The sequence below is a fragment of the Lissotriton vulgaris genome, unplaced genomic scaffold, assembly GCF_964263255.1.
Source record: "Lissotriton vulgaris unplaced genomic scaffold, aLisVul1.2 SCAFFOLD_503, whole genome shotgun sequence".
Taxonomy (NCBI): domain Eukaryota; kingdom Metazoa; phylum Chordata; class Amphibia; order Caudata; family Salamandridae; genus Lissotriton; species Lissotriton vulgaris.
The window spans coordinates 977,223-991,260 of record NW_028253338.1 but is presented as its reverse complement, the minus strand read 5'-3'; the positions used below and the strand labels follow the sequence as shown (position 1 = coordinate 991,260).

General features: G+C 42.4%; 1 protein-coding gene across 1 annotated transcript in view; it reads left to right on the top strand.

The window, feature by feature from the left end:
* Positions 1-12,232, top strand: part of LOC147661039 (uncharacterized) — a gene marked incomplete at its 5' end in the record, with an annotated part of 156,361 nt that extends 144,129 nt beyond the window's left edge. Inside the window, one exon of the mRNA XM_086951378.1 lies at positions 10,237-12,232. Coding sequence (XP_086807504.1) covers positions 10,237-10,946 — 710 coding nt within the window. The remainder of the gene's footprint in view (positions 1-10,236) is intronic.
* Between the last annotated feature and the right edge of the window lie 1,806 nt (positions 12,233-14,038).

Genomic DNA, 14,038 nt, shown 5'->3' with positions numbered 1-14,038 from the left:
CGGTGGACTGATGGCAGGTGGGTCCGCTGGTGAACGCTGCTACGGCCCCACAAGGTAGCTTTTACACTGGCTCCAAAGGAAACAGAGATTAATATTACAGCACAGATACTTATCATCAATGCGTTTGGGTGCATAGAAACTACAACCCACAGTATATTTCCAGTTCCCCTACAAATATTTAATAGAATATGCACTACATATGAGACTGAGGAAAACAGGGAAAGATAAGGGAAAGGAGAAACCCTGGCCCCGCTCAGTCCTCAGGACTGCGACTCTCATTCTGTAGTTGTACACCACCTTTGGCGCGACACAGTATATTATTATTATTAGCGGACTTCAGTAGTGAGTATATAAAAGGTATTATGCCAAGTATCTGATGATATTCACCACTGTAGGCTAAGGGTAAGTAATCACGCAGAGCAAATGTAAACATTCCAGGGGCAGACACATGGGAGAGGAGCAGATGATGGGAGTGCTGTTCCAGCAACAGGTCCATAGTGGTTTTAAACTGAAGCGAAAAAGGTGCAGATATTAAACAGGATAGCAATGAAAGGAGGGCGAAAAACAACAAAGGCAAAGGGAAGGCCCAGTGCAAACTGGTAAAAATATTAAGTAAACCCAATTAAACACACAATTAGCAGGCAAGATGTTCACGGTTGCGCTAGGTTAAATACTGTCTCTTCCCTGTTGAACTGGAAGTACTCCGCCATCTGAAATTGGGAAGTCATCATACTTTCGAAAGTAACAGGTTCCGTTATGGAAAGGGCAGGATGCTAACATTTCTAGCATCTCTTAGGTTGCGTTATGGTTTTCCACGCTCTGCATGTCCTTTTCTCAAGTCTGATATGTCCCAAAAAATGGTGAGAGCCCTTACACACTCCTCTCAGAGAGTTGCTGTCAGTACAATACGTGCGATTTCTAGTGGGGTTGGCAAGGTTAGTCACAGAGGATGGTAGGGAAGCTTGGCAGGACAAACTGATTATATCTATGCTAAAACATCACAGTCTCTTACACAGTTTAGAGCTAAAGGTACAGGGTTTAGCATAAAGGTTTCAAGGTACATATATGTATTTAGCATTAATGATGGAAAACTGTATGATATGATTCAACTTTGCCATTGAGGGTTTCTAGTGGCATCACAAACCCCAAGGCCTGGTGACACCATTACTAGATTTCAATCTGAGCAGTGCAATTGGATCTGAGGGGCACAAATAATGTATAATTCTAGACCTGTAATTTTGAATAAAGGAGATGCTTTTCAACTGGGGTCTCTGAGAGACATCAAATACAACTGAGGCTCCATTCGTGTTGTTTATGTATCACATCACTCACAGTCCGTTGGTGAAATACCTCCCCATTAATGATGGCTATCGATTTACAATATTATATGTTTGAAATGCTTCAAAATACAGTCGGTTATATAATACTTTTTATTTTTTTTACCCCAAATCTACTCTTATTTATAGCAAAAAATGATCTGTTGATAGTTTCTTGCCTTCGGCTCTTCTCCTTTCCCATATTTTTTATTTAGATTTCCATATTCATTTCCATATTCATCTGTGTAGTTACTTTATTTTCAGAATTTAATTGATATTATTGTAGTCTCTATGGAGGGGGAAATGTATGTTTTTAAAAAGAAATCAAGCAAGAGGACTTAATTTCCCACCATCCATTAGCACAGGAAGTGACATCACTTGGTCTCCCATCATCCACCTGAATAGGAAGTAACGACTCAATTTCCCATCAACTATCTGGACACGAAGTACCATTACTGGTTTTCCTGCCAAAACCGTTTTTTAAAGAAAAAAACAAGCAAGAGGACTTTATTTCCCATCACCCATCAGCACAGGAAATTACATCATGGAAACCTGGACTCCCCCCCCCCTCCCACCCCAGGACCTACTTAATGACAGCTGTAACAGAGTCACGCGGAACCCTCGCCTACACACCACCCGACCACAAGCCACCTTTATCATCTTCATCACTGACTTCCGCTCACCATTGACTCCAGAGCTTACATTCTCCTCGGTGATCTCTATTTTCACCTGGAAGACCAAAATGACTACTGCACCACAGGGCTCCTTGAAAGCTTGCGAAACATCTGACTCACCCAGCTCGTCACAGAACCAACATACACTGTAGGACACACTGGACGCCATCTTCACCACATGCAACAGCATCATATACATCTCCACCACACAGCTCACATGGATTGACCACTCAATCAACACACCTCAAGTCAACACCCCTACCAGATTCAGAACTCTAAGCCGCAGCTGGGGCAAAATCTTAGAAGCAGACTGGCTCAGCGCCCTCAACACTGATCAGCCTAGCCCCACCGACAATCTCGAAAAGGACATCAACAACTTCAACAATTAGATCAAGAAGTGCGCAGACTCCCTCACACCCATCAAACCCAACAAGCATAGTAGATCAAACAAGCAGGCCAATTGGTGTACAGAAGACTTCCAAGACACTAAACAACACTGTAAGCTTCTAGAAAGGAAATGGAGAGCCAGACAAAACCACCAAGAGAACTATCCACAAGGCTGCACTCCAACGCGATCACCAGCAAATTACAGACACAAAGAAAAAATCACTAGTGGACCGCATCGACGTAGCTCCAACAGCTGAAAAAATGTCACCTTGCCCTCAGTCACTGTCAACAACATTGCTGCCTTCCAACAACTCTTGACAACCTCGCTAAGTCTTTCCACAGTAATATCACAAAACTCTACAGCAACTCCGCACAACAATCCAACCACATAGAAACCATCACTAACCTACCGACCTAGACATTTACCTGACCAAATGGACAACCCTCACCAGAAACTACACAGCGACAATCATGCAGATCATCCACTCAAGGGCCACAACGGACCCATGCCTCCATCACCTATACAACCCGGGAGCATCACCAGTTATCACTACCTTAACCCACATCAAAAAGTCCATTATGTCTGCCACTTTACCAAGTGAATGGAAACTTTCAGAAATCAACACCCTCCTTTAGAAGCCAACAGCTGACCCAAATCAACTAAGAAACTTTCAAACCATCTCCCTGCTCCCATATCCAGCCAAAGTAATTGAGAAGACGATTGAAAAGCAACTCACACGCCCACCTCAAACTTCACCATCTTCTAGACAACACACAATCAGGATTCAGAAAGAACTACAATACTAAAACAGCACTCATCATGGCCACCGATGACATTGAAAACATCCTGGAACGAGGACAAACATCGGCCCTCATCCTCCTCAACTTCTCTGCGGCTTTCAACACTGTCTCCCACAACACCCTCATCAGAAGACTCCTCGAGACTGGCATACAGGGATCCATTCTCATATAAATCTGTTCCTTTCTCATGGGAAGATCCAGAATGGTCAGGCTGCCACCCTTCACATCAGCCACCAAGAAACTGATATGTGGTGTCCCACAGGGATCGCCTCAGCCCCACTCTTTTCAACATTTACATACAAGACAAACCGCAGCAGAACCAACTTCCCCAACTGCATGACCATGGTACCAGACTGGACGCAAATCAACTGCCTGAAGCCCAACTCCAACTAGACAGAAGTACTGAACTTCGGCAACAAGACCTCCCCATGGGATTCCATCTTATGTCAGTCAAAGCTAGGAAAAACACAGACAGACCACACAAGAAATCTAGGGATCATCCTAGATGACAAGGTCAACATCACTGCTCAAGTAAATTCAGTGTGCACCTCCTGCTTCCACATCATATGCATACTGCGAAAGATCTTCAAATGGTTGCCTTAGAACTGGACTATGCCAACCTTCTCTACACTGGAATCTCCAAACAACTTCTACACAGAATCCAGACCAACCAGAACACAGCTGCAAGACTCATACTCAACCTCCCTTGCTGCACCCACATCACACTGCACCACAGGAAGCTTCACTGGCTTCCCATTCATGTGCGCAGCCAATTCATACATTTCAAGAACACATAGAAATCCTTATACAACATAGGGCCAGAATACACGAACAGCATCATACACTATCACCAACCCACCTGACACCTATGGGCTTCTTCACTCTCACTCGCACACTCTCCCCGCATCTGCAAAAGCAAACCTGGAGGTTGCTCATTCTCCTACATCGCACCCAAGACAAATAATGACCTCCCTGAATACATCAGACCCTCGCCTCACTTCTTGAGTTCCGCAAGAAGCGGAAGACCTGGTACTTCATATAAGCACATTGGGACCACACATCTACCCACATTGCCCAATCACCTTGTTTTCCTTGTTTAAATCTTTTTTTATTGAGTTTATGCATTCACAGGCAGTCTTACATATGCATATAATGTATATTTTGGCTTTCCTCTAACAGTTACAGTTGTTACAATATATTCTCATTAGTAGATCATCAACACTGTTCAGGATGTAATAATAACAATGCAGTGTTTACCACGTGTATCCGAGGTACCGAAGTAATTTTTTGAGGTAAGGAGCTACTACATACTTTAATTTTGTTCATCGTTCCGCACTGTGTAAGACTTACGGTTAGGCACAGTTGAGTTAGTAAACGTATTGTTTTCCATGAGTTCATTTAGTTCTAACATATTGCCCATAAGGGAGAAAAGAAAAAGGATACAACAAGAAGAAAACCAACATCTTTGGCCTTGCCCTAAGTATCTTGTCTCGGCTTCCCCGTATGGCCTCGCGCAATATGGCGTTACTAGTGTAGCTTTCGGTGTCCCCTGTCTGTGGCGTATACACCTATGTGACTTCATGTTTGTCAAGTAGTTTACCATGGAATATCGCTATCTGCCGTCAGATAGCCTATCCGGTTAATGCCACTTGTCCACCCATTCCTCGGTCAGGAGGTCTCTCAGGCCCCTCCCACTCATACTGCTATAGCTAGCCCAAGAGAGTGTCCCATTGTGCTGCTATGGGGGTGTGGCGTAGACCCAATGTTTCCTCTCGTCTGATGGTGAAGGTTTCTGCCTTGGCCCATGCTAGTAGTGAATAGCGCATGCCTACGTATGTGGTCGGTCTGCTGCTTTCCATCGATTAGTTAGTAGTCTTTTGGCTACCACCATCCCTAGATCTAGGAACCTAGATGTTACCTTAGTTGTTGGTGTTCTCTTAAACTTGTGTAGCAAGTATACCGGACATTTAAAGGGCAGTGTGCGGCCTGTACAGGTGTGTAACATTCTGGCGATCGTGCCCCAATATGTTCCAATCCGAGGGCAGCTCTATAACATGTATTAGTTCGGCTCCCAGCTCAGCGCATCTCGGGAACTTAGCGTCTGCCCCACTGAAATACTGACTGATTTTAGCAGGCGTGAGGTAAGCCCTGTGGATTATATATAGCTGGATTTGCCTGAATTGATTGTTTCTGGGTATGCATGTTAGACTTTCCAGTCTTTGTGCCCATTCCTTGTCGACGAGCTGGCACCCTAGGTCCAGCTCCCACTTGTGGTGGAGGGAATCCAGGCTTACTGCCGCTTGGGTCCTAAGCGAGCCGGCGAACCAGCGTAAGAGATGTCTGCCGCACCCCATGACATGTAAATACTGTACGGTGAGGTGTGATTGCAAGTCCGTAGTCATGTCCCCCCACCTGGCCGTCAGTGTGGCTATCAGCGAGCGGTGTGTGAGTAATTGTCCCGGTGAGAGTCCCTCTACTTCTGCTAAGGAAGTATGTGGTGTGAGCGCTCCCTCTCAGTATAGATCTCCTAGGGTCTGGACCTCTCTCTCTTGCCACTCCTCAAGTGACTGTGCCGTAAGCACCGTGTGGCCACTGGGTGACCCCTCCAATGGTATAGATGGCGTATAGGGATTAATGCTTTGTGTTGTGTATAAGCTCCTGCGGAAGCATTTGTATGCTACTGCAAGTAATAATGGCTCTGGTGTCCGCGATTTCGTGCTGTGGTGGAAAAGTCTAATAATTCTTTCTAACGAGTATGGTGGCCACGCAGTGGCCATGCCTGCGCGGTTCCTATCCGCTAGCCATTGGGCTATCCACTGCAGTTGAACAGCGAAATACTAGTGCTCAAAGCAGGGCGCTGCTAGGCTCCCTTGGTCTGTTGGTAAGTACTGTTTTGCTAGTGTCGGGCACTTCCCCATATAAAGTCCCTAATCTGTTGTTCTAGTGTAGTGAAGAAGGAAGCATGGATGTATGTAGGGAGATTTTCAAAATAATATAGGAGCCTAGGGAGGATTACCATCTTGGTTAGTGCTACTCTACCTGTTATTGCAAGTGGAAGCGTGCCCCAAAATTGCATTTGCGACCAGATTGCCGCCAGAGCTCTTCCCGTTAAACAGATCTTTTGGCTGGCGATAGATCCGGATACCTGGGTAACGAAAAGTATTTTCCCTCCACTGTACCTTACTACCACTAATTGTGAAGTCTGGGTCTTGTCCCGCCTCGTTGAATGCATATATTTGAATGAATTGTCCACATTCACCCACAACCCAGAGACTTCGGCAAAGTTCTGCAACAGGTGTGCCAGTTGGTCAGAGACTCTCTATGTCTTTTATATATACGAGGATATCTGATACCTGATGTACAGCATCTCCTAGAGGTATACCGTCTCCCAGTATGATGCGCATCGCCTCTGCCAGTGGCTCTATTGCGAGTTGGAGAGGAGGTGGGTCAGGGGGCACCTCTGCCTAGTTCCTCTACGCAGCGGGATAGCATTCAAGATGTAAGGTCCCATTCGGACCCTGACTATGGGGCCAGTATAAAGCAGGTTGACCAATTGAAGGAACCCAGGGCCTAAGTCATACTTCTGTAGTGTTGCAGACAGGTAGTCCCATTCTAGGGAGTTGAAGGCTCTTTCCAAGTCTAATATCAGACATCCCTCTCTAAGCCACTCTTGCACGGCATCCGTAGCTATTCTAAAAAAGCGTCTCAGGTTGAGAGAGGTACTTCTGAAGGGCACAAAGCCAATTTGGTCTGGGTGGACCAGTGCAGGGACCACCTTTGCTAATCTATCCGCTAACACTTTAGCAAGTATTTTGTAATCTGTATTTAGTAGGGCCAAAGGTCTGTAGGAACCAAGTTCCATTGGATCTTTATCTGACTTTAATAAGGATACCAGGTATGCCTCTCGCATTGAGGGAGGAAGTTTGCGCTCCTCTAAGGCGTTAATGTCTAAGGTATAACGTTTTTGTGTGAGAGTCTCACAATAGGCCTTATAGTATTCCGCCGGTAGGCCATCCGGCCCAGGCATTTTCTCAGATGGCATCCCCTATCTCCTCCAATGTGAGCTGGCCGTTAAGTATTGCTTGGTGCTCTTCTGTTGCCGTGGTTAATTGTATGGAGCCTAGAAACTTCTCTAGGCCCTGCTCATCACTTCGCCCCCGGGACTAATACAGCTTGATGTAGTGTTGTGTCATAGCTTTATGTACTTCATGTTGTGTATATAACATATCCCCTGCAGTTGTACGTATGGCTCCTATCGGGGTGCGGGCATATTCTTGTTTTATCAGCCAAGCAAGCAGTCGGCCCGCTCGGTCAGCTGAGGCTTGTGTGCGGGCTGTATGTGCAGTATAGTTATGGCATCGTAAGCGCTCCAGCAGCTCAGCATGATCCGCTCGCAATTTCTCTAGGTGCCTTAGATCCTTACTCTTCCCTTCTCCTTCCTGGTCACACCACAACAACTGGGACTCTATCTTTGTGAGGGAGCAGTCAACTGCTTGCGCACATTCCACGTGGCCCCTAAGCAATGCCCCCTAATCACCGTTTTAAAAGGCTCCCACTCTTTCAGTGCACTGCTTGCCGTGCCTTCATTTAGCTCGAAGTATGCAAGGGTGCCAATCCCTAGTGATGTGCGAAACTCTGGGTCTTCCAATGCACTAGGTTGTAGGCACCACGTAGGTATGGGAGGGCGATCCGTCTCCCATTCAAGCTGCATCCACAGGGGGTTGTGATCAGAGTGCATCCGACCCAGATATTCCTTCTTCTTAATCAATGGGAGTAGTGATTGGGAACCCACTAGTCTATCTAGTCGCACATGCAGGCCATGCACTGCTGAGTAATGTGAGTAAGCTTGCATTGTGGGATTGAGAGTGCACCAAATGTCAATGAGTGTCCAGTGTGTAAGCCAGTCCACCAGAGCCTGGGCGTTAGATGAAGCAGGGGTTCTACTCAGGGGGGAAACGACCTGTCCAGATCTATGCTGAGCACTGAATTAAAGTCTCCTCCCACCATCTAAGGAATTCCCGACCATGGGGTTAGTTTCTCTGACAGACGCGTAAGGAATGAGGGTTGGTCTACGTTTAATATTGTTTGGCCATTTAACCGCCCTCTCATGAAGGTGTATCTTTTGCCCAATCACCTTGATACCCTCTTGGGTGATTCGTGTGCTATACAAACCAACATAACATATCAGAAGCTGCAATATGTAGGTCGAACCATGCAAACCTCAGGCAGTATTTCACGTACTTTAAAAATGATGTCGTTTATTTTGGAAGAAATCAACCCGATTGCCACTTGGTTCCTCTGGTTGTGGCACGTTCTAGCCCTTGAATTGCTCACACACATATCAACCACATGGATGCCAAATTGTCTGGCAACCACTAATACGTCACCTTTCTAAGATGGAGCACTTTCAATTGGTTCCCCCTAGGCTACAAGCTCTGCAAATGTTTGATGACTCTCTTGAACCTTATGAGAGGGGCCATCGACAGGATTCCTCCGACCCGCCATCCCTGTAGGAGAGACCTTACATCTTCCTTTATGCCAGCACCTTTGAGCCCCTCCAACAACAGGTTATTCATAATGCAACTTCCCCTGCTCCCTCACTTGGTTGAGTGGTTTGATCCTCTCTTCTTTCTCTCCCTTTCCTTTTTCTTCCTACTTTCCTTTTGTTCAATGTGGGTGAACTGCCTCTGATGTTGCTCAGTTTGGATTATCAGTTTGTCTGTCGTATGAACCTTTGTCTGTCGTATGAACCAGGTGAGCATGGTATGCTGTATGTTGCTTTACATAAATCACCTAATGATGTTGGCAAGGTCAAGCCTCTATAAGATTTTAGTGATGTCAGATGTCTTACCTTGGTCTTTACCGAATTGAGAGAGATGTCCTGTAACCTTAGAAGGGTCAGTAGCCTATTGTTTCACTTGTTGCTTTACTTTCCCTAACTTCCTTTGCAGTACGGGTTAGGGTGAGAATGTACTCCTTTATTTCCGTTTTACTCGAAATGTTCTGACATCCATATTGAGTGATGATGTTCTTTTTATGCCTTTTTGATGGGGCTACATTGTACCTACTTGCATGTTATTTTTTCTGTGTCATGTGCTCAATAAACAGATTTGAAACAAAAAATGATGTGGTTACTTATTGGAAGTTAATCAATTACATAAAGTCACAAAGAATAAATAAACGGAAATCTTTGGAAAGTCATCATTTTATTGTTTTCACATAGAAGATAAAAAACATATATAAATGTTCCACATGTTGGGATTGGTGGCTCTTAATTGATAATCATTAGTGAACATTTACATCAGGTAGTATCAAACACGCACTAAAGTGCTCACACCACAGCTGGTAAGTAGAGGTTTCAGCTGCTTTGTTGTAGTACCTTCAGTTTTGGGCAAAACAAAGCAGTATGAGGGTCGAACTCATAATAGTATAATATAAATGGTAAACCCATGTTTCGGATATATATCCGGGATTGCACAAATAGAACTTGAGAAAATAAAACCTAACATTCAGAGATATAGTTTGATGCAGATAGAGCTCAGTAGTAAATCTCCCAAGACATTCCTTATGTATATAATCGAGGAAATCTTCAATAGGTTAAATTTATTCTGACTGTATCAATCAAATCGACCTTATTTTATATGTTCTTAAAAGATTGGGTAAGACAAAGTGTTCAAAGGCCTTAAATAAGTGAATGATTGTTTTTTAATTAAGGGATGTTGAGTGATGTATGTGCTGTTCTCTAACCATTCAAGTGGAAGTTTAAAACGTGTAAAGCAAAAAAATCTATCGTGAAAACGGGACCCTTTCCAATGCCTTTTACTAAAAAACCCTTGTCTAGTTGACTTACTTGATTATCTTAAACGGCACATTGGTATTTTACCTGCTAGTTCCTATGCATGTAATCATTAATGTTGATGATCTTCTGTGCTGGTGGATCAACATCTTGTCTTCTCCTTGAAACTGCACTATTCCAAAATGTATCTTATTTGAATACTTTGTGTGCAAATTCCCCTTTAGAATGCTAATGATATTCATTTCATTTTTAATCATAACAGGTAATGGAAGTTTGAACAGAAAGAGAATGGTCAGCAGATCTCTAAAATGTAATGACAATTTGAGACTACGTAAGTCTACTTTGAAAAGACAAAAAGCAAACACGATGCAGAGTCTTTATGAGAGAAGCAATTCTAAAAGTCACATGTGTTTAGGAAGTGATCGCGAACTGGGAGGAGAGCAGAATGAGCACTGGCAAAGTGAGTGCATTCAACTCACCGATTGCAATATAAATCAGATAGTGACCGATGTACAGAAATTGGATACATACACTGCATGTGAGAGTGGGATGAGAAATGAAAATGCTGTTCCACTGATATCAGTGCCTCTTCAGAACTGCAGACCGTACCTAAGTGCAGAGCTTGAGCAAACCTGCCACAAGAAAAACCATCCTGAACGTCAGCGTGGGAACAAAGTAAAAGGACGATATACATGTACTGAGTGTGGAAAAGGCTTTTCTGCAATGTCAGCTCTTATTATACATGAACGAACACATACTGGGGAGAGACCTTACCACTGTACAATATGTGGGAAAAGTTTCAAACAAACAGGAGTTCTTCATAGACACCAAAAAATGCACACAGGCGAAAGACCTTATCAGTGCAGTGTATGTTCAAAAAGCTTTAATCTTAAGCACCATCTAGTTGGACATCAGAAAATACATACAAAAGTACGACAGCATTGTGAGGCTGATTTGTTGGAAGCTGTGTAAGTGCTGGATAAATTATGAGGCTACATGACAAATGAGATGGTTAACAGTTCCATAACATTAAATGGAAAAATAATATTAATTATCAGAGCCTTTCAAAATGTGAAATAAAGAAATAATTACTGCCAGTCATTTTAGGTGCAGAGGACATATTTACAAGCAAAAAACGATATGCTGTTTATGAAAAATAACATTGGGAAATCTGAAAGAATGTATTTTCAGCACAGTGCATGCCATGCATGCAATAAAGAGATGAAAAGTAAATTAATATCTAAACTTAGCCTTACATGTCATGGAGTTCAACCTAGAAACCTAGCCTTCCAATACTAACCCCAAAGAGGACACATTACATGTACTTTATATGAGAAAGCGTCACCAGAGAATACATACAAGAGAAAAGACAATGTTGGAATTATAGAATGATCTTAAATAGATCATAAGCAATAAGATACGAAAGAGAATAAATGACTCAGGTCCATGATCATGGGCTGCTAAAGAAAATTCCCCATATTTCAGTATTTTCGTTGCTTGAAAATTCTTATGCTTCAATTGAAAATATGCGAGTGAAAGTTGTGGTTATTCATCAGATCATTGATCTGGAGTCAGGCATCTGTGCTGCTGCATCATGTTCCTCTCGGAGATCTTCATAATGTCTGCAACTTTTGCCTGGCACTTTTTCTGAGGAATACCTCTGCTGTTAGGGTTATTGGTGCTTTTCTTTGAACAAATGGGTGTTGATGCAATGTTAATTTTTCCTGAGGCATTTTGGGGCAATTGTGATGCTTTCCTTAAATCCGCCATCTGATGAACAAGGAGCTGAGAGTCAACTGAGCTTGTGAACTCAGGCCAGTTGACACCCAGTTTTACTGTGGAGGTTGAGTGGGTCTGTCCCTATGGCTTAACTCCATTGAACAACATCGTGCTGGTGCTCTTTCAAAAACGGACATGGTTATATGCAGTTTTATGCCAGGTGGCTGCTCTCTTCAAGTAAAATAGAAACCCTGTCACCATTTTTAAAACTTGTGTACCATTTTATTGACATGTATCTGCTTTACAAAGTCCTGTATTGAATAATTACAGTTACAAGGTTGGCTAAACATATAGCTATCAACCTTGTCAGGCATTACATAACCTCTGCGTAAGTATTGATATAGTCCTGATAATATTTGTTTTTAAGCCTAGTTAAATTACCAGAGTAATGTATTGGACCACCATTATAACTCTGTATGTGTTTTGCATTATTGTAGAATTTTTCATTTCACTGACTATATATTAAACGCATATCCCTCAATATATTGTAATATTAATAACTATTATTTCACAGGGATAGTCTTTGCATGGCAAATGTGTTTTAATAGAGCTACATGGCTTCGTTGTTAAATTTTTTTAATAATGTATTTCAGCAAGAAGGCACACTTGCCACACTTCCTGTGAGCCTTTCAGCTGTTTGCAAATGCTTTACTTTTCTCGTGAATGTATACTTTAATGAAATATTTTGGTGGATAGTCTTACTGTGTTAAAAACATATGTAGCCCCATGCTCTCATGCACTGTGCATAGAAATCCACAGTGGTTAATGTAGCATCAATGAGTTCTTTTAAGATTATGGTAGAGTTCTAGTTCCCAACATTGTATCTTAGAATTTATACAGTTTGCTCTGAATTCTACTTCTAAAAGTAGGAAACCTAACACTTTTTCAGTCAGTAGTAAGTTTGGCTTGAAGCCATTCTGACCAACATTCACTCCTTGCTACTCACACTTTAAGTTATTCACTACTACTTACACTCATTCTCTGACATTTACTATGTACAGCAATAACTCACACTACTGCTGTTGCTCAGATCTCCACACCACCACTCACACACAGCTATTCACTGCTCTTCCGTAGCCAATTAAATCTCTCCTCTGGCAAAACCACAAGAATGTTGACCTAGACACATACACACATATATGCACACACGCTCACCAATAACACTCTCACAGCCACTCTCAAGCATTACATAAATGCCACACACTACACACCACCCTATATATCTATATATCTATATCTATCTATCTATCTATCTATCTATCTATATATATATATATATATATATATAATGTTTTCTAAACAAAAACCTAAAACTACACATAAGGAGCATATAACAAAAACTACACGTGTTGGCTAAATGGTAGAAAGAATACAAAGGGGGAAAAATATATATGAACGCAACAAAAAGCTAATCACAAATATAATCATCCAATGCAGTAGGTTGTTTGGTGACACTTCTCAATCTGCCCTTAACCTTCACACTATCACCCCCCGTATCTTCCTTACTGCTTCCATTAGAGCCTGCATCCCTCAATTTACAATTCTTCCTGGTGATCCCATAAGTATTTTCTCTTCGTAATACATCACTAGCACAATCATTATGACAATCCAAATTTTCTTCCTCCCTAAATTGGTCTGCCTTGGGTTCTGTTTCTAACCCTTTGTTGTTTCCATTTCTTATAGCACCTTGACCCCATAGTGCTACTCTTTAGGTTCCAACATTTTCTAATCTCATTAAGGTTTTTCTCAACTCTAGAATGCATTGAGGCTCATAAAATTTACTTTCGTTTTTTTAAACAAATCTAGGTTTTTGAATCCTTTCGCATGGTCCTACATTGAGATCAGCTTGTTTAGTATTGTACTTCGCTTCATAATTTTTTATATTCGTCATGTTTGAGCATAAGATTGTTTTAACCTCTAATGAAGACAAACCAACATTACCCAGACTCTTTAACCGTCTAGGATTTCATTTGGATCTGGGCTTCCTTTATCTCAAGAGTTCAAAAGGCGAATATTTAGTGGCTTCAACTTCTATTACCCTGTATGACCATAACATTTTAAAAACTTGAATTTACCAGAGAATAATATTTCTGCATGCCAATTGTATAGCTCTCTTCAACACTTTGTTGTAACGTTCCACAATACTATTGCCACTAGGATTGGAGGTCGTTCTATGTTTAATTCCACATGTGTTCAAATACTGCACCATCAAATTTGAAGTGAATTGCACCCCATTGTCCCTAGTAATAGTAGCAGAGCTACCTTTACTTAAAAACATTTCATCA